The sequence below is a fragment of the Haliotis rufescens genome, unplaced genomic scaffold (assembly GCF_023055435.1).
Source record: "Haliotis rufescens isolate VD_foot unplaced genomic scaffold, xgHalRufe1.0.p SCAF_2, whole genome shotgun sequence".
NCBI classification, from domain to species: Eukaryota; Metazoa; Mollusca; class Gastropoda; order Lepetellida; family Haliotidae; genus Haliotis; species Haliotis rufescens.
Window position 1 is genome coordinate 46859449 of NW_025963890.1, and position 20098 is coordinate 46879546.

Here is a 20098-nt window from a genome sequence, read left to right on the forward strand (position 1 = left end):
AGTTGTAGAGGTAGTGACCACTATTTACCCACATGCTATAAGCAAGCAATATGAAAAGTCTGTAGTTGTCCCTTTCCGCGACCACTGTTCGTCTCCCGTTTAATTGATATTGGAAAACACACATGGATGTTTCTTTGATATAATAATGTGTAGAGTGACCAGTAGGAGTCATACATAGTAAAAATAATAAATATATTACAACAGTTGTGGAGGTAGTGACGATTACTTCCTACACTGAATAGACAAGCAATGTGAAAAGTATGTAGTTGTCCCTTTCCGCGACCAGTGTTCGTCTCCTGTTTAATTGATATTGGAAAACACACAGGGATGTTTCTTTTACATAATAATGTGTAGACGGTCCAGTAGGAGTCATACATAGTAAAAATAATAAAAATATTACAACAGTTGTGGAGGTAGCGACGATTATTTCCTACACTGAATAGACAAGCAATGTGAAAAGTCTGCAGTTGTCCCTTTCCGCGACCAATGTTCGTCTCCCGTTTAATTGATATTGGAAAACACACAGGGATGTTTCTTTTATATAATAATGTGTAGACGGTCCAGTGGGAGTCATACATAGTAAAAATAATAAATATATTACAACAGCTGTGGACGTAGTGACCACTATTTACCCACGCGCCATATCCAATCAATATGAAAAGTCTGTAGTTGTCCCTTTCCGCGACCAGTGTTCGTCTCCTGTTTAATTGATATTGGAAAACACACAGCGATGGTTCTTTTTTATAATAATGTGTATACTGACCAGTAGGAGTCATAAATAGTAAAAATAATCATTATATTTCAACAGTTGTGGAGGTAGCGACGATTTTTTACCCACGCGCTACATACAAGCAATATGAAAAGTCTGTAGTTGTCCATTTCCGCGACCACTGTTCGTCTCCGGTTTAATTGATATTGGAAAACACACAGGGATGTTTCTTTGATATATTAATGTGTAGAGTGACCAGTAGGAGTCATAAATAGTAAAATTAATAAATATATTACAACAGTTGTGGAGGTAGCGACGATTTTTTACCCACGTGCTACATACAAGCAATATGAAAAGTCTGTAGTTGTCCCTTTCCGCGACCAGTGTTCGTCTCCTGTTTAATTGATATTGGAAAACACACAGGGATGTTTCTTTGATATATTAATGTGTAGAGTGACCAGTAGGAGTCATACATAGTAAAAATAATAAATATATTACAACAGTTGTGGAGGTAGCGACGATTACTTCCTACATTCAATAGACAAGCAATATGATAAGGTATGATAAGTTTGTGTGAAGTATTACAGTGTAAAGGAACTGCTGGACATATAGAGCACCATATTGTGTTTACAGGCTGTTGTCAGGGATTCCGTAAATTCAGATCAACAACCCACTCAAAATACTGGACTCAACCCATGCCACTTCACTCAATATATTTTTGTATTACAAAAGAGTTTGCATTTTATTTAGTCGTGGTAGAATGGAGATTTAATATTTGAAACCTCATGCTGCGCTTTTGGTTCCAAATTCAATTTAGCATGGTTAAATCTACAGGTAACCTAGCTCTACATTGAAAACACAGTATGTTTATGTCCTAAATATGATGCGCTGCCCTTTTGAAGCTTTTAGGTCAGGGGTATAAAAATATTTCTAAGTTGAAAACATGAAACAAGATACCGGTATATTTTCTGAGAAATTCCACTTATCAAACTGTGCACTGCACCTCCTCTATTTTAGTATGGAAACTGTTCCCTAAATTTCAAAAGAATGCATGCAGTGCTTAAAATGTTTAAGTAGAAAAAATATAAGTAACCCAATGAAAAACAGCTGTATTTTTTCAGAAAATCCAAAAATTGAAATCAAACCTCACACAGCACCTGTCCTATTAATACACAAAGTTTGAGAAGAATCTATGCTGTAGTTTTCAAGTTATAAGTCACACTAGAAAATGTCCTCGGAAAGATTAAATCCCCGACCTTTTATGGTTAAGAAACCATTAATTTCAAGCAGGGCTCATGGAAATAACATTAAGGTTGCCTGACTGGCTAACTTAATTTTCTTGTGAACTATAACACATTATTCAGTTGACAAATGTGAAACGAGAATATCATGTTAAAATTGTCACAAGCTAGATATGATAAATAGCTGAGTTCTGATATTAAGGATGTACTTGTCATGCTTGAGATGATCCATTGTTGTAGTTCTGCAAGTGACAGAAACCCAATTGATTTTGACTGTATTTCTAACAAAAGTAACATTCACTGAAACTTGAATACCAGATTTTATTCCTTGTATTGGGAAGTGTAAAAGTGCATTAACACTGTCACACACGCTTTATTTGTAAATTTAAGTTTAAAGCACAGATGGAATGAAATTAAGACTTAAAACTAAGTACCATACCACAATAAAACTTTTCACAGTTTGCAGTTATTGAAGCATTTATTTTGTGATATATTTACAGTAGGGCTGGGACGAGTTCAAATTTACTACCCGGTTACCCGATCCCCTATTACCCGGGTACCCACTGTAAGTCTCAAGAGTAGGGAACAAAATGTCAGATTGGTAATTGTTTTACCGCAGCCCTGGCTAAAGCTATTCAGATACATGTATCAAACAATCAGATCATGCATACACTGAAGTTGACTGAAGCTTTATTTTTACTCAAACATTTACAAGTCAAAAGGAATGAGTGCATCGTCAGAAAATAATCTTAACATTAGCGACTTGTAGTGTAACCATTGAGCTATAGTATGTTTTTGTCTTTAAACAAAATATAACGTGACTAACCACGGGTCTGGGTAGTCCTGTGGGTACCCGGGTCCTATTCAGGGCCCACAAGACTCGAGTACCCGAGTCACCCGTCCCAGCCCTAATTTGCAGTGTTAAATGGTAGTGTTTTCTATTTTGGAAACAGAACACAAACTCAACATATGAGTGTTAGAACATAGAGACTTTCAACACATCCTTTTGTCTAACATTGTGCATGATACACAAAAAATAATAACGGGTGGTATAAAATGATTTCACAAGGTTTGGTTGAAAAGCAGTGCCGCTTATTATTAATGGCTAAAATGACAATACATGAGCAAACTCGATTATTTACAGACCGCCGTCATTTAGTTGAGTTGAAATATTGGTGAGTGCTTCGTTAAACAACAACAAACAAACAAATCTGACACAACTAACCCAAAGGATCTAAGAGGCACGCGTGGATAACATAAGATACTAAAAGATATGTCTTGAGCCATATCGATTTTAATCATACTTGGTGGCAAACAAATTTAGCATTCGCACTGTTGACACAACCACAATAAAACCGACCATAACCCACCTAAGAGACTTCCTGGCAGTTATAGTTAGCGATCTGTACGTTAATATAACAACAAGCCGACCTTCGACAGTAAACAAATGCGTAAACAGATCCGCCATGACAGTAGCACTGAGCGCAAGTAATTAATGGGAAGAGTCGCGTCCCTTGCAAGATGTATACCACTCGATAAACGTAGCGCTGTGGCCTGGTCTGGGAAAGGGACGTATACTGACTCGACCACACTATTTATTCTCTGTTATGACAGATGTGAATTAGCGAAAACCATAAGCCGATATTTACATGTTAAAAGATTAGGGAACGGGTCGTCAAGTAAGTGGTACTGTTGTCATCTTATGGTCATCGGTCAAAGTTATGAATCATTCTGCCTTTATTTTCTACGTGTGAAACGAATTGTGTCCATATTTCGATCACCATATTTGTCATCTCATCTCATCCACATACGTATTTAATCTGTACAGTCAGGGTTTCAGATTGGTTCATAATCTACGACAGCGACCGATTTGGTAAGAGTTCCTTTTGTATCATGCCGTTGGAACACTTATTTCAGTGGATGATAACTTAAATGCTGAGACGTATGGCTTGTTGCTAGAATTTATTTCAATGACAATTGGACCTTTACTGAAGACAATGCCCCTTGCCATGTTTCAAATCGGAGCAGTTAGGGGACGACTGACCCTAAACAGTGGCCAGGACAAAGTACAGATATCAGTGTTATAAAAAAACATGTAGAAGGTTCTGACATACCGGTTATCCTGCTGGTTAAAGGGTTTGCTAGTCACTCCGAAGGCCCGGGTTCAATTCCCCACATGGGTACAATGTGTGAACCCCATTTCTGGTGTCCTCTACTGTGATGTTGCTGGAATATTGTTAAAAGAGGGACAAAAACCACTCACTCACACACTCTGACGTACAAATATAACCCCATGAACACCATAATTCCAGCCTAGTTCGGCAAGGTTGGAAACTGGACTTTCATAGCGAGATAATTCCCTTGACACAGGAAGATGTAGCCACGAGATTATTGTTTCAAACCCAGCATTTGACTCACATGTGTGGCATATAAGCAGTATCAGCACATGAATCGTTTGGCTTGTTTATCAAAGTAACATCTTCCCCTCGATTCTTCCAGATCAGTCAAAATGAACAGGTCGCTGATCAAGCAGAAGAAAGACTGGACGGATGAGGAGAGGAAGCAGCTAGCAGCCCAGCTGGATGCTGAGTTCGAACAGTACCTTGATGGCATGATTGAGAAGAGCAAGAGCAAGTCTCAGGCTGAGCATGAAGCAGACATGGAAGAGATACTGGCAGTGAGTCAATCATATATCAGGAATATTTCTAAAGTTGAAATAACAAGTCAGAATATGGCAGGGTGTTATGTTATCAGACATTATAGAGATTTAAAGACCCAGTTTTCTATGGTAAGTATAGCTTACTAAATGAGTGGGGGCACGGGTGGCCCAGTCATCTGAGGCGCCGTGATTCGTTGTGCAGAGTTGCGTCTATTGGGCACACCAGAAACCTGTGATTGTGGGTTCAAATGCCGGTTCGCCCAGATTATGTTTCTAGGTTTGTCAGCACCATACCCAGGCTCGTGGGGTTTCACCGAACGTCTGAGACCTGTATCACCTCGGACTTTCCTCCCTCATTAAGCTGACACGCTGTGATATAACTGGAATACTGTTAAAAGCGCTGTTAAACCCAACTCACTCACTCCCTCTCTACTAAACGAGGTCCCATTCAAAACCTAAAGTGCCAAAGTGTGTGTAGTAACGATCCCCTACCATGAACATGATGAAGTGGGGCGGGGGATATAAGAACAGAGTTTGTCCTACTGTCAGTCATTCCTTCCATTCTTTCTGCCCATCTTCATCTCAAAGGGGACAAATTTTCACAAACATTATTTAGTCAGAGAAATTAAATTTAACACACGGATGTTACTGGTCATGATCTCAAATGAGTTCAAAAATTGGTGTTGTTAATTCATATTTTACAGAGTTGTGGCCCTTGCTCGTGCTATTCAACTTAGTGCATACTGTGTGAAATGGGGACAAGTTTTCACAGAAACTACCAAAGTTACATAAATGAAAGTTTCCATGCTTATCTAAGAGATACTTTTTAAGACTGAGTTCGAAAATTGGTCCCGTCAATTACATTTTCAAAGAGTTATGGCCCTTGCTCATGCTTTTCAACTGAGTGCATATTGTGTGAAATGGGGACATGGTTTTCACAGAAACTACTTTAGTTACTTGAGTGAAAGTTTGCATGCTTTTCTAAGAGATACTTGTCAAGACTGAGTTAAAAAATTAGTCACGTCAATACCATTTTTTTTACGGAGTTATGACCGTTGATCCATGTTATTTTACTTGGTGCAGGGAATGTGCAATGGGGACAAGTTTCCTCAGAATCTAAGGAAGTTAGCTTATCTAAGAGATACTTATCAAGACTGAGTTATTTTTGCCAGAGAAGGGGCCTTTTGTGTGTATTAATTTAACTTTTAATCCTTTTTTCTGATGACATAAAGCGACCCAAGTGCCCATCACTTCTTAAGGCTTTATAGGACTCTATTTATAGTTTATTTTCCCTACTATATGAACATACAAAATTCTAATGTACCCCATGGCGTGGGATAGTTTTCTTGTTTATCTAACTTTGCCCATTATCTAAATACTACGTTGAAAATACAAGACATTATTGGTATGAATGTGGCCATCATGGACTGTGATGTGTGTCTGTGTTGCAGGATATTGAGGGCCACCCAGCCTTCATGAGGTCCCCGGAGGATTTAGACCTGACCAAGCCACTGCACCCAGCTGTAGAGGGCCTCATGGCCATCAAGTACGAGAGTGAAAACCCAACAGGTGCAAATATGATTTCTTGATAAAACCTGGCAGCAAACAATTGTGAAATATTGTGAATTTCTAAACTTATCCTATCTCACACTATTCCTTTCTTCCTCCTTCTTTCGATCCTGTTGTGGAAACATCCCAGAATACAGTTTCCATCTTCTGAAAACTGTTCACCCAAACACGGCCCAGCATCACCATGGCTCGTCGGTTCTCGTAACCCAACAGGTGCAAATATGATTTCTCGATAAAACCTGGCTGCAAAAAATTGTGAAATACTGTGAATTTCTAAACTTATCCTATCTCACACTATTCATTTCTTCCTCCTTCTTTCGATCCTGTTGTGGAAACATCCTAGAACAAAGTTTCCATCTTCTGAAAACAGTTCACCCAAACACGGCCCAGCATCACCATGGATCGTCGGTTCTCCTCGTAGATCCAAGACGTGGTCGTTATCTACGGTTCCTGGGCAACCTACCTTGGCTGTGTCGGCTCCCACTATGTTATATTAGTTGCAACTTTTACTAAATATATTTAAAATAATAACAACCCTAAGCATAGCACTTCAGTGCAGCTGATCGCTATTGCCAGTTATTTTTTTTCACATGGAACAATTTGACCAGTCACCGTCCAGGCTCCCGCGCACGTGATCGTGAGAACTACATGTTGACATAGAATCGTCAAACTACAAGAAATATGACTTTTATTGAGTCAAAGTATTGCATTTATGATATAAGTATCCATTCTCTGTTAACTAATATTCGTTTCAAGGCGTCAATAGCGGTAATCTGACTGTGGTTGCTTTTAATAACGGTGAGTTGTACGATCTTCAGATCACTTCACACACGATTTGGCCGAAGTTAATTAAAACAATGTTAAAAGGAATTTTGAATAAAATTAATGAAATAATGTACACACTTAAGTCCAGATATACAATGAACACTTTTTATAACCAGACAGTGTAATTACAAGATTACATTGTGTACTCCAGTACGGATTTGTTGACGTAGTATTCCCGTCGTTACATGCTCACGGTAATGTTTTTGTGTTGGGGTGAAAAAACCCATCAAAACTCATTATGGCATGTATAATGCGCACCCCCATCTACACAGCTGTGTATTTTGGGAAAAAAGTGCACACTATATTCAAGAAAATACAGTAGTACTTCATCTCCCTACTTAGAGTCACTCCTGCTGGCCCTGACTTCTGCCCTCCAGCACCATTACCGCTCCAACCCCGTTGTTGACTCCCACGCCAGTCGTCCCTCCAAGACACACTGCTCCTGTTCATCCAGATGGTTCTGATGTCCTCTTGGGTTTTGAGCCTTCCCCAGCCTCATCTACGGGAGCTTCGACACCACCGATCCTGCGCTCGTCGTTCCTTCGCTTACTGATCAACTGCAGCTATGATGATGTACCAATGACCAGCTTTATGTTTCATCGTACCCAACGTTGGTTCCTCTGCCATCACACTGCCTCCCACAACAATCATGTCTGATGTCAATGATAATCTGGACAAGGCTTTTACAACTCTGTTCAACTCAGACAACATTGGATGGTGATCTTGCCACTCTCTGTCCCAGAGAGACTTCTTTCTACAGTCCTGTCGGCAACGGAAGCCATAGATGCGTCGATGTCACACTCCAAGTCCTTTAAAGATGCCGTTATCAGAGCTTCTGTATCTAGAAGATCTGCTGCATTTTCCCATGACATCCATCATGCTACTTCTTACAAATCATCCCGACATCATGGCGACCACATGGTCAGTCTTCAAGACGCGTATCTAGACGTACCGAGATCATCTCCACTTCTTCGTTTGAAATTTCTTTGACCCCATGCTTTTCACACGTATTACCAAGCCATCATGAAGTTCCTGCACATTCAAGGGATCATCTTTGAACATTACATCTACAATTGTATTCAGGCCCACACATATCCAGACATCCTCATGCGACATCTGGAGTTTACACTGCAGCTTCTTCATCATCTAGGTTGGCTAGTCAATGATGCAAAGTCCGAGACCACTCCCACTCAATGGCTCCAGTTCATCGGGGCTTTATTCAACACCAGACTGGGCATAATGTTCCTCCAGACAGGTGGTCGAAGATACAACGTTTCGTGCTGTTTGCACTTCGACAGACCCTGCCTCTACACCTATGGCAACAGCTGCTAGGTCTTCTGACATCAGCAGCCCTCTCTCAGAGAGGTCAACTTCAGGTTGGCCCAATCCAGTGCTTCCTGAAGCCTCTGGAATGACAGTTGCTGGCTCCCAATCACCCTAGAGATCTCACTGTGTCTGCATCTTCAGTGGTGGTTGGTGATGTCACATGTTGGCGCCAGAGTCTCTTTGCATCTGTTTGTCCCGACCCAACACCTTTTCGTCGACACCTCGATCATGGGTGGTTCGTTAAAACAAAAAGCGACTCTATATCAACAACCTATAGCTAAGGCGGTCATTTTGGCAGTGTCCCATCATTAAATTAAATTCCATATTAGAAAATGAATGCACATTAAATATATCTATTCAAATGTCATTGTCAAACTTTCTAGGAACAACCTCTATATTTTGTAGAATGCCTTTCTTCACATCATTGTTACCAGATGCTTCAATTGTGAAGCAAGCTGATCGCCCTCTTTGATCTATAATTAGATAATTCAGAAACAAGAGACATTTTGTCAATGGCCAGTAGTCAGTTGAAAACAAACTGATAGTACAGCCAGTTACTAAGACAAGGGCTGGCAGAGTCCATTTTTTCAGAGTAGGGAAGGAGATACATGGTACAACAGCCTTGGTACAGAAAATGGTTATTAGAGTCAGTCTAGAATGATTAGTGGTGGTTACGAGGGGGTTAAAGGAAATATAAACATTAAATTTACTGAAAGATGACACACCTGTGACCACCCCCACTGACTTAGAATAAAGTGTCCCCCCCAAATGTGCCATGCTATCGTCACGAGTGAGGTCAGTGCAGGGGCGTCAGTTTCACTCCCAGCTAATGCGAGAATGTAATGTAAAACCATGAATGAGACTCTCCCTTCCATCCGGCCGTCTCCGTGGTATGGTGGTAGAGTGTCCGCCAAGAGAGCGGAAGGTCCGTGGTTCGATCCCCGTCCTCATCATTCCAATAGATGTTGAAAGATGGTACTTTGGTGTGAAGAGGCTAAAACAAGGACTGGTCAGCTCGGAATCAGTATACTGTGTCTAAGTGGGGTGTTCATGTTAAACTGCAGCATGGTATCTCAGTGGGCTAGCTCTATTAAATCGGCTTAATTTGGACTAGTACAAGCAGCCACACACACAATGCATGCACGTCGCTCTATAAGTGCAATAATCTTGAACACGACGTTAAACCTCATTTCACCACACCTCCCTTCCATCCACAGACAAGTTACTATGGAAATTTACCGCCCTATTTGACCGACAGAAGGGAAATTCAAAATTTGGTTACCAATTTTAGAATGTTTTACTAAATGCAGACTTATTCCACTGTATGTACCATTGTTTCGCACTCGCTAACTTGATGCATGTCATCGTATCCCAATTGTGTGGATTGATGCTCATGACATCAATCACTGGATTATCTGGTCCAGACTCGATTATTTACAGACCGCCATCATATAGCTGAAATATTGCTGAGTGCGGCGTAAAACAACAAAGAAAAGAAACAAACAAACAAACAAACACAGTATGCATTCCTATCACCCTTGTACATGGTCCACACAATTATTATTATGAAATATTAGATAGTTTTCGAAATATTTCACAAACTGTATTTGAATGTTCCTCTGCTCTCAGCCCTACCCTAAGACAGTTGGTGCCATACTTGGAGGACATTTCCCTCCCTCCTTTATACCCGCATGCCGACCTTTAAACTCACAGACTTAAATAGATCTGATGGTCAGACTCATTGACTTACGGAGTAGTTGATTTGCATATCATCATACAACCCAGCTTTGGACTTTGCTCATAGACCCGTGAAGATCCGGGTTACAATAGGTCTTCAGTAACCCATGCTTGTCGTAAAAGGCGACTAACAGGATCGGGTGGTCAGACTCACTGACGTGGTTGATGCATGTCATGGATCCCGATTTGCGTGGATAGATGCTCATGATGTCAATCGCTGGATTGTCTGGTCCAGAGTCGATTATTTACAGACTGCTGTAATATGGCTGGAATATTGCTGAGTGCTGCGTTAAACAACAAACAAACTTTGCTCATATCCTCACCTACTGACTGATGTGACCGAGACTTGATTGATTAAAGGCCCCTCATATACCCTACATGAGTGAATCTAAATTTGTTCCAACTCAAACATGGTTATTTCTCCACAGCTCGCGCAGACAGCTACAGAGATGATGGTAATGACAACTTCAAGAAGAAAAAGTATCGCATTGCAATCGACAATTACACTGAGGCCATAAAGAGCAAGAGTCCCGACAGGAAGCTGAATGCTGTGTGCTATACCAACCGAGCAGCGGCACAGTACCACCTGGGTAAGCAGCATTGTGACACCAGGGTAAGCAGCATTGTGACACCAGGGTAAGCAGCATTGTGACACCAGGGTAAGCAGCATTGTGACACCAGGGTAAGCATCGTTGTATCACCTGGGTAAGCAGCATTGTGACACCAGGGTAAGCATCGTTGTATCACCTGGGTAAGCAGCATTGTGACACCAGGGTAAGCATCGTTGTATCACCTGGGTAGGCAGCCTTGTGACACCAAGGTAAGCAGCATTGTAACACCTTGGTAAGCAGCCTTGCATCACCTGAGTAAGATGCACATCATCGCCTGGGTAAGCAGTGCATTATCACCTGGGTAAGCAGTGCATTATCACCTGGGTAAGCAGCACATTAGACACCTTGGTAAGCAGCACAATATCACACCTCTGCTGGAATACAATGGCTACTGAGGATCGGACAGAACAGTTGGACACTGGATTTGTGATTAACATTCTGATGTTTTCTCTTTCAGGAAATTATGGGTCTTCTTTAAGGGATTGTATATTTGCTCGCAAATTTCAGCCTGACCACTGGAAGGCAATCCTGAGAGGTGAGTGAACCTGGGACATCGTGCAGTGCTGTAGTGTTGACATCATGCATTGCTGTAGTGTTGACATCATGCAGTGCTGTAGTGTTGACATCATGCAGTGCTGTAGTGTTGACATCATGCATTGCTGTAGTGTTGACATCATGCATTGCTGTAGTGTTTACATCATGCAGTGCTGTAGTGTTGACATCATGCATTGTAGTAGTGTTGACATCATGCAGTGCTGTAGTGTTGAATCATGCACTGCTGTACTGTCGACATCATGCACTGCTGTAGTGTTGACATCATGCACTGCTGTACTGTTAACACCATGCACTGCTGTTGTGGACAAGCAATGCTGTACTGTTGACACCATGCACTGCTGTCGTGGACAAGCACTGCTGTAGTGTTATACTTATACGCCATGATGTTGCAGGAATATTGCTAAAAGCGGCATAAAACCATACTCACTCACTCACTTATCCTCATTGTAATCAAGAAGTTGGTGTATAGTATATTCAGTTTTACCAAAGAAATGTAATGTGTCAATATGAGTACTGAAGAATGTTGTCACAATGTTTGAAATGCTCAGAGCTGACTAGTTGAGTTTGGAGATACTCATGATGTGCTTTCAGAATTCTGAGAAATTGACGCAGAAATAAGTATTACTCAAGCTAATTTTATTCAAGGTATTCATGTCAGTATCCTGAATAAGTTTGCATGTTTTTCAAATGACTTGAGATTGAGAGTATAATGATTTTCACCATGAAAAGTAAAAATAAGCAGGCTTCAAATCCAGTGTGTGATGACTTGTGTACTTCAGGTGTGGAATGCTGTATGAAGCTGAGCAAGCACGTGGACACCATGAAGTGGATAGATGCTGCTCTGCTGGTATCCTTCAAATAAACACATACTGCAAAGACATGAAGTCTAGTGTAGTGTGTTGTAATGAAATCATACCTGTGTCGAGGGTAAGTTTACTCTGACTTCACCATCATTAAGTCGTCATACCCAGAGTTGCATGACCTTGACCTTGTTCAGCTGGAACCTGGGCAGGAAGAGCTCCTCACGTTGAGGGGCAAGATCGACAAGCTGCAGGTGGGTACTGGAGGGGATGGGTGGGCCGTTCTGATGGTTGAGTTGGGAGTCAGTGGGTGGGCCGTGCTGATGGTTGAGTTGGGAGTCAGTGGGTGGGCCGTGCTGATGGTTGAGTGGGGAGTCAGTGGGTGGGCCGTGCTGATAGTTGAGTGGGGAGTCAGTGGGTGGGCCGTTCTGATGGTTGAGTGGGGAGTCAGTGGGTGGGCCGTTCTGATAGTTGGGTCGGGAGTCAGTGGGTGGGCTGTTCTGATTGTTGGGAGGGTAGTCAGTGGGTGGGTGGGCTGTTCTAATGGTTGGGTGGGGAGTGTGTGGGAAGGCTGTTCAAATGGTGAAGTAGGGGTAGAGTATGTGGCCTATTCTGATGGTTGAGTGGGGAGTGAGTGGGTGGGCAGTTCTAATGGTGTGTGTGTGTGTGTGTGTGTGTGTGTGTGTGTGTGTGTGTGTGTGTGTGTGTGTGTGTGTGTGTGTGTGTGTGTGTGTGTGTGTGTGTGTGTGTGTGCATGTGTGTGTTTGCATGTGTGTGTCTCAGGTATGATGGAGACTGCTGTGTTTGCATGTGTGTGTCTCAGGTATGATGGAGACTGCTGTGTTTGCATGTGTGTGTCTCAGGTATGATGGAGACTGCTGTTTGCATGTGTGTGTCTCAGGTATGATGGAGACTGCTGTGTTTGCATGTGTGTGGCTCAGGTATGATGGAGACTGCTGTGTTTGCATGTGTGTGTCTCAGGTATGATGGAGACTGCTGTGTTTGCATGTGTGTGTCTCAGGTATGATGGAGACTGCTGTGTTTGCATGTGTGTGTCTCAGGTATGATGGAGACTGCTGTGTTTGCATGTGTGTGTCTCAGGTATGATGGAGACTGCTGTGTTTGCATGTGTGTGGCTCAGGTATGATGGAGACTGCTGTGTTTGCATGTGTGTGTCTCAGGTATGATGGAGACTGCTGTGTTTGCATGTGTGTGGCTCAGGTATGATGGAGACTGCTGTGTTTGCATGTGTGTGTCTCAGGTATGATGGAGACTGCTGTGTTTGCATGTGTGTGTCTCAGGTATGATGGAGACTGCTGTGTTTGCATGTGTGTGTCTCAGGTATGATGGAGACTGCTGTGTTTGCATGTGTGTGTCTCAGGTATGATGGAGACTGCTGTGTTTGCATGTGTGTGGCTCAGGTATGATGGAGACTGCTGTGTTTGCATGTGTGTGTCTCAGGTATGATGTAGACTGCTGTGTGTGTGTGTGTGTGTCTCAGGTATGATGGAGACTGCTGTGTTTGCATGTGTGTGTCTCAGGTATGATGGAGACTGCTGTGTTTCAGAGGACGAAGGAGCGGGATGATCGGAAGCAAGCAGCACAGGACAGGAGGGAGGAGGCTGAAGACAGGAAGCTGATTGGACTGATAAAGGTGAGATGAAGTGACGGGATGCTGTTCAACCCCATTATGATGTCATCAGTGGAATGTCACCGTAATTATTTGATTTGCCTTATCAATTTGCTTATGTATCCCCACTGAGTATGGAAATTATTGTAGCCATTTATGCATGACATGGTACATTTATGTGAAATCTGATTCAAGTTGTGTCCCTTCATGGTGTGGCAATACTAATACTGTAAACAGCAACTTTAGTGAACGCTATGACAACACTGCTGTCAGATTTTGTAAAACAATTACTGAGGGTTTCAGAAATTCCTTAAAAGGGCTTACCTAAAAGGGCGGGCGGTCTGTAGTTATAGCAAGGAATTCTGTACGTCCATCCTTCTGAGGACATTTTTTGTGCGACCTATAACTTGAAAACTACTACTGGTACACTGATCTTTTCAAACTTGGTGAACAGTTTTTATACCTATAGGAGAGGTGCAGTGCGAAGTTTGCTTTCAATATTTTAATTTTCTGAAACAATACAGATTTTTTTACTTTTTTCCTTAGAATGGTTTTGCTTAAACATTTGTGTGACCTATAACTTATAAATTACTGCATAGATTCTTTTCAAATTTAGGAAACAGTTTTCTTACTTATAGAGGAGGTGCAGTGCAAAGTTTGATCTTGATATATGTATTTTCTGAAAAAAAATGTTTTTCATGTTTTGAACTTAAAATATTTTGTTTACTTCACCATTTGTGTGTCCTAACTTAAAAACTCCGTCATGGATACTTTTCCAATTGGGGGTACAGTTTCTATACCAATCAGAGAGATGAAGCACAAAGTTTGATATGGATAACTGGATTTTCAGAGAAAATGTTTTCCATGTTTTGAACTTCGAAATATGTTGGAGTGGAAGTCGGGGTATTCGTTAGCCCTGCTTATTTTTAGTCTTGTTGATACATGATCCTTAATAATTATTCAGGAAGAGAAAAAACTGCCATTTAGAATTTAAGAATCCTTTCTACAAAAGGTGATTGATTGGTGATGGACTTAGCTACCCAAAGATATTGTTTGTTCTTATGACCCACAATGAAACTTTGATGGTGGGAAGCATGTATAACATGGACGGACCTGACATGGCCTTGATAGGAAAAAACACGTCCAAGGGTTGTTATGATATTTAAAACCTGCATCCCGAGTGATTTTCCAAGGGAAAGGGTTTTAAATATCATAACAACCCGAGGGGAAGTGTTTCATCTTACTTATAAAATGAAAAAAGAAACTTCAAAACAACATTTATCAACATTTTTATGTTTCAAACATACTTTCCATGAACCTTAAGAAACGGGCGTAAAATATCTGTTGCTGGTGTACGGATCTTGAAAAGGACATTCTAAAAAGCAGTGCGGCTTATCAACACCTCTGTAGCCTTGTGGTACACTCACTGGGCTACAGATATGAAGGTTGCAAGTTCGATCCTTGGGAATATAAAAAAAACATTTGTCATTTGATTTTACATTTCATTACATGTTACAATCTGAACGGAAGTTATATTAATAATATACCCAGGACATTATATAAAATCCCTGGGATATTATAACACATTATATAGCAAATATGACTTGAATATCCTATAAAATCCCGGTGATATTATATAAAATCCCAGGGGCATTACAACGTCCCTGTTTATGAGATTTAACCCAACTGGAGAACAATAGGATGACGTCACCGGAGGTTTATAACTGCTGATAACAAACAAAAACGAAAACCTTGGGATGAGAAGCAGAATAGCTTGGATGGCACGACTATAAGCTTCATCAGATCTGCCATTAATGACCTGCGTGATGTTGCAGGACCGTGGCATCAAGGTGGGTGGACTGAAGAGGACGGCGGAGACGGCCAAGCTCAACCCTCTCCTGTTCACAAGTCTGGAAAGTCACAACCCATCTGGATCCAAGGTGCATGTAGATGAAAGCGGCACCATGTTCTGGCCAGTTCTGTTCTTCTATCCAGAGCATGGACAAACAGACTTCATTGAGGCTTTCAACGAGAATAATGTGTAAGTGTACGACCTGAAATCAAGGCAGGAACTGTTGGGAGGTTATCTTCATGACTGATAACAGTGGGTGATGGGGAAGCCTGATGGTTAACACCAAGCACTAGGGTTCAATTCCCAACTGGGGCGGTCCTAGTGGTTAAAGCGTTCGCTAGTCACGCCGAAGACCCGGGTTCGATTCCCGATATGGGTACAATGTGTGAAGCCCATTTCTGGTGTCCCCCCGCCGTGATATTGCTGGAATATTGCTAAAATCGGCATAAAGCCATACTCACTCACTCACTCCCAACATGAGTACTGTAAAACGTGAAATTAATGCGTCTCAAAAAGAATGCGACCGCTGGCCCCTAGCCAAAAATGCGACCCTCAGGATGCGAGAATCCTCACCTTAATCCAACCTTACATTAATCCAATCACACACCAAATAGCACCGCTTATTAGCGCTGAGTAGAGTACTTCCGCTAAAACAATACATGTGCGCTGGCTCGTGTCGGCCTTTGCCGCAGTCGCAAAGAGCAAAGACACCGTGTTGGGTGGCGTCTGTCTGGACTTGCAGGTGTGATCAGTGATGACATGAGTGAGTAGAAGGCTTGTCTTGACCCCAGCAGTGACAATTCACAGGATGTAATTAGTGTTTGAATAACATTGTTTATATACTTGTAACAAGTGCTGCTCAATAAACAGCGTTTGTCTAAGTTGGTATTTCTGCTATCCAAAATGTCTTATTGTTGATATAAATGCGATGTTTAATAATGCGAGCAAAGACCACTTGCATTTTTCGCATTTAATGCTGTGATGTGGCTGGAATATTACTAAAAGCATTCTAAAACCCTATTCACTCATTTATTAATGACAATCTTTTTGCCACTAATAGCTGATGGAGCAATAACAGTGACCAAGGATACATCTCCAGTACCCATGCTTGTCTCCGACTTGGCACTCTGACCCAGCATATGTCTCCAGTACCCCATGCTTATGTCTCAGCTGCCATTCTGACCCAGCAGGGATTTCAGAGCTAAACCATCTCTTGTCTCCCATAAAATATAATCGCTAAGGTCTATAAGAATACAATAACTCAAACTCAATTCTTTTCATAATTCATGTGGAATGATGCTTTGTACAATCAGGTTCTGGGACCACATTTGTCACATGTTTGGCCCAGGTGTGGAACCGCCGCCGTGGGATGAGGACAAAAAGTACACCCCCGAGGCTATAGAGGTGAGTATGTAGCATTTGATTGGCTGTTGCAGAAATAATGGCTTTTGATTGGTGCAAGCTTTAGACAAGTTTTTAGAACTATGAGTATGTATTGTAACGTCACATCTTCCCTTGGGGCACGAGTGGCCAAGCTACTGCAGTTCGTTATGAGTTGCTTCCCTTTGGTGTGCCTGTATTCTATGCCCATGTATCATGGATCAGGGGATTGGGCTCAGTGACTTGTTTAATTGCATGACATCGTAGCCTAAATGTGTGGATCGATCCTCATGATGTCAATTACTGGATTGTCTGGTCAAGACTCGATTATTCACAGACCTCTATCATATTGCTGTGTGAAGCCCATTTCTGGTGTCCCCCGCCGTAATATTGCTGGAATATCGCTAAAAGCGGCGTAAAATCATACTCACTCACTCACTCACTCACTCACTCACTCACTCACTCACTCACTGTCATATTGCTGGAATATTGCAGAGTGTGGTGTGACAAAAACTTGCTTGACAAATAAGTGCAATGGTGTGCTTGTCAGTAGAATTTTCCCTTGTTTGTGTGTTTCCATGGCAACAATAATCAAACAATTCTGTTGGAAGAGCGGCCTTTGTTTCCCCAAAAATATGTGTGACATAATCATAATTCCTTACACACCTTCCCTGCATGCTTGTTTGGTTTGTTCGAATAAATACACTGATACTCCCACATGAGTTTGGCATGGAATCTTGCCATCTGCCCAAGCAAGGGCGTTACTGAATATGAGAGTCCTGTTTTCATCCTTGCCAAACTAGGATGGACTTTCCAGACTCGATTGTCGCTATTATGAGTTATGTCCCTTCTATGTCCCTCCTATTGACCAACCAGATTCCACCTCTCATATCACTGGCATTTGCTGCAAACACATTAGCGGCATCCAGTCAAGACGATCTGATCGATAATCCAGCATAGTTCGGCAAGGTTGGAAACTGGACGTAAATAGTCAGTTAACGCCCTTGTCTCAGGAAGATGAAAATCTTCCTGCATGTACCCCCAAAACAGCAATTGTTTGACATTGTCCTGAACACACTAGATAGCAACATTGGACTTGGTAACATATTTTCTTGAAATAAAGCATTTTCATTGACAACAGTGGTGAACATGATTCTGCAATATTTCTATGTGTTCCCTATACTCTTCTTCAGTATATGTGAGAAGGGAGGTCAACATATACTTGATAAATGAATCTTGAATTGTGTTAATGTCATGACTTTCTGCAGTGTGTCAAACAGTTTGTACTCATGCCCCACGGATTCTGCAAGACAGTTCACCGGAACACACTTATTCCTGCACTATTTCAGATTTTCTTTGAGGATCGTGTGAAGGAAGAGCTACATAAAGTGGACCCCTCCTCCTCCCTGTTGCAAGCCATGAGGCACGAAAAGTAGGTTCATCATCATCATCATCATCATCATCATCATCATTCTTTGTTTCCACCCAGGGACTGTGGGTTGGAATCGTGTCTCCCAGTTTCCCAATGATGGGGATTAAGGGGAGACTGGTCGACTCTTAGACAGTACGCACACGCACACGGCACCTAGGTTACGTTTCTGTATTTTGACTAGGGTGTATTCCTGTATACAGAAACGTGCCTGGGGTATGTGTTGTGTTCTGTTCTGTGCCGACGACGACCCCTTCAGCAGCACTAACAGTTGTCAGTCCATGGCTTGAAACCCCAGTCAGTTCCTTGCCACTGATAATGGTTCTGTACAGCAGCATTTTAAGAAACATCATTGGGTACACATTCGTTAGCACTCCAACTCAACTACAATAGCTAAGTGAGAGACTGCATCTGTTTATACAGACACTGTTCTTTTATCCCAACATCCAGTACAAAAGCACTCCTCATTTTGGTCCATGCAGGAAGCAAAGGCACTGTAAGTCCCCATGGTCCCTGGTATGGTGATCTCCCTTTAGTTACTGACGATCTCTAGCCCATTTTTATATTGTGTTGTTCACTAATACTTATGACTTTTATATATTCTCAACTAGTTTTGAATAGACTCTGTGATATTCTAGTTATTGTACTGTCCATCGTTGACAGCTTTTTATATTGTATAAATATATGTATCATGAATGTACTTCTCGTCACGATATGGCTAAAATACTGCCGATGTGACGTTGAATCTTAACTCACTCACTCACTCATGTATACTCACCAACAAAAGAAACATGGATACCATATATGTTGGTTAATATATGAAGAATTACTCATATTCAAGAGATATTAGATTGGTTTGATGCACAAACGAACATACTGTTATGTTGTGTGAACCAACGCTCATGAACGCATCACATGACGTCATAGATCCATGACTCGAGATGCACCATTTGTGTCGTGCAGGATTAGCGTGTAAAGTTGGAAATCATGTGCAGCATATGATAAGAATAAAGACACTCTGTGGTAACACTTGACTGATTCTTAGTTTTGTCATTAATTGGTACACATTGGAAACTGCCCTTCTTATAAACATTGGAAACTGCCCTTAGGGGCGGTCGGGTAGCCTAGTGATTAAAGGGTTCGCTCGTCATGCTGAAGACCCGGGTTCAATTCCCGACATGGTACAATGTGTGAAGCCCATTTCTGGTGTCCCTGCCCTGATATTGCTTGGATAATGCTAAAAGCGGCGTAAAACCATACTCACTCTTATAAACGTACATACTTCTATATGTTTCTATAGTTCGCGTTTCTTTTGTCGGTGAGTATATTTGAGTGCACCTGTACCAGCTGTTCTGATTGTCATCATGTGTTGCAGGTTCACGGTGAATGCGGGCACGCCCTGTTTTATCCTGTTGGTGGTGGGCTCGAAGTGCTGGACAGATTATCTCAAACGATACAATTATGAAACATGATGCTCGATTAATAAATTTTAAAACATGAAGATTTTGCCTTTTTACTGGATCCCAGAGAGTTTGAATGTTTCTTGTCATCTGGAATCAACTTGAAGATCCTAAACTGAAACACTTTGAAAATGCAAATTCATTTCTGCTCAGTCAAGCTCAGCAACTAAGGGAGACAACTCTGCACTGGCAATTGCAGCACCTTGAATCACAAATGCCATAGGCCCACTGTGTACCACCATAGACCCAGAGTGTACCCCCATAGACCCACAGTGTACTACCATAGATCACAATAGACCCACAGTGTACTACCAT

At 41.7% G+C, this 20098-nt stretch overlaps 1 protein-coding gene across 1 annotated transcript; it reads left to right on the plus strand.

Annotated features, from left to right (window-relative positions):
* The first annotated feature begins 3527 nt into the window (after positions 1 to 3527).
* On the plus strand, positions 3528 to 19824 carry LOC124142195 (tetratricopeptide repeat protein 4-like). Its single transcript, XM_046510506.2, has 12 exons — positions 3528 to 3629; positions 4450 to 4627; positions 6061 to 6178; positions 10495 to 10656; positions 11135 to 11212; positions 12012 to 12079; positions 12230 to 12286; positions 13600 to 13686; positions 15498 to 15703; positions 16828 to 16918; positions 18244 to 18326; positions 19699 to 19824. The coding sequence occupies exons 2-12, from the start codon at positions 4460 to 4462 to the stop codon at positions 19793 to 19795; spliced, it is 1215 nt and encodes a 404-aa protein (XP_046366462.2). The 5' UTR covers positions 3528 to 3629; positions 4450 to 4459; the 3' UTR covers positions 19796 to 19824.
* The last annotated feature ends 274 nt before the right edge of the window (positions 19825 to 20098 follow it).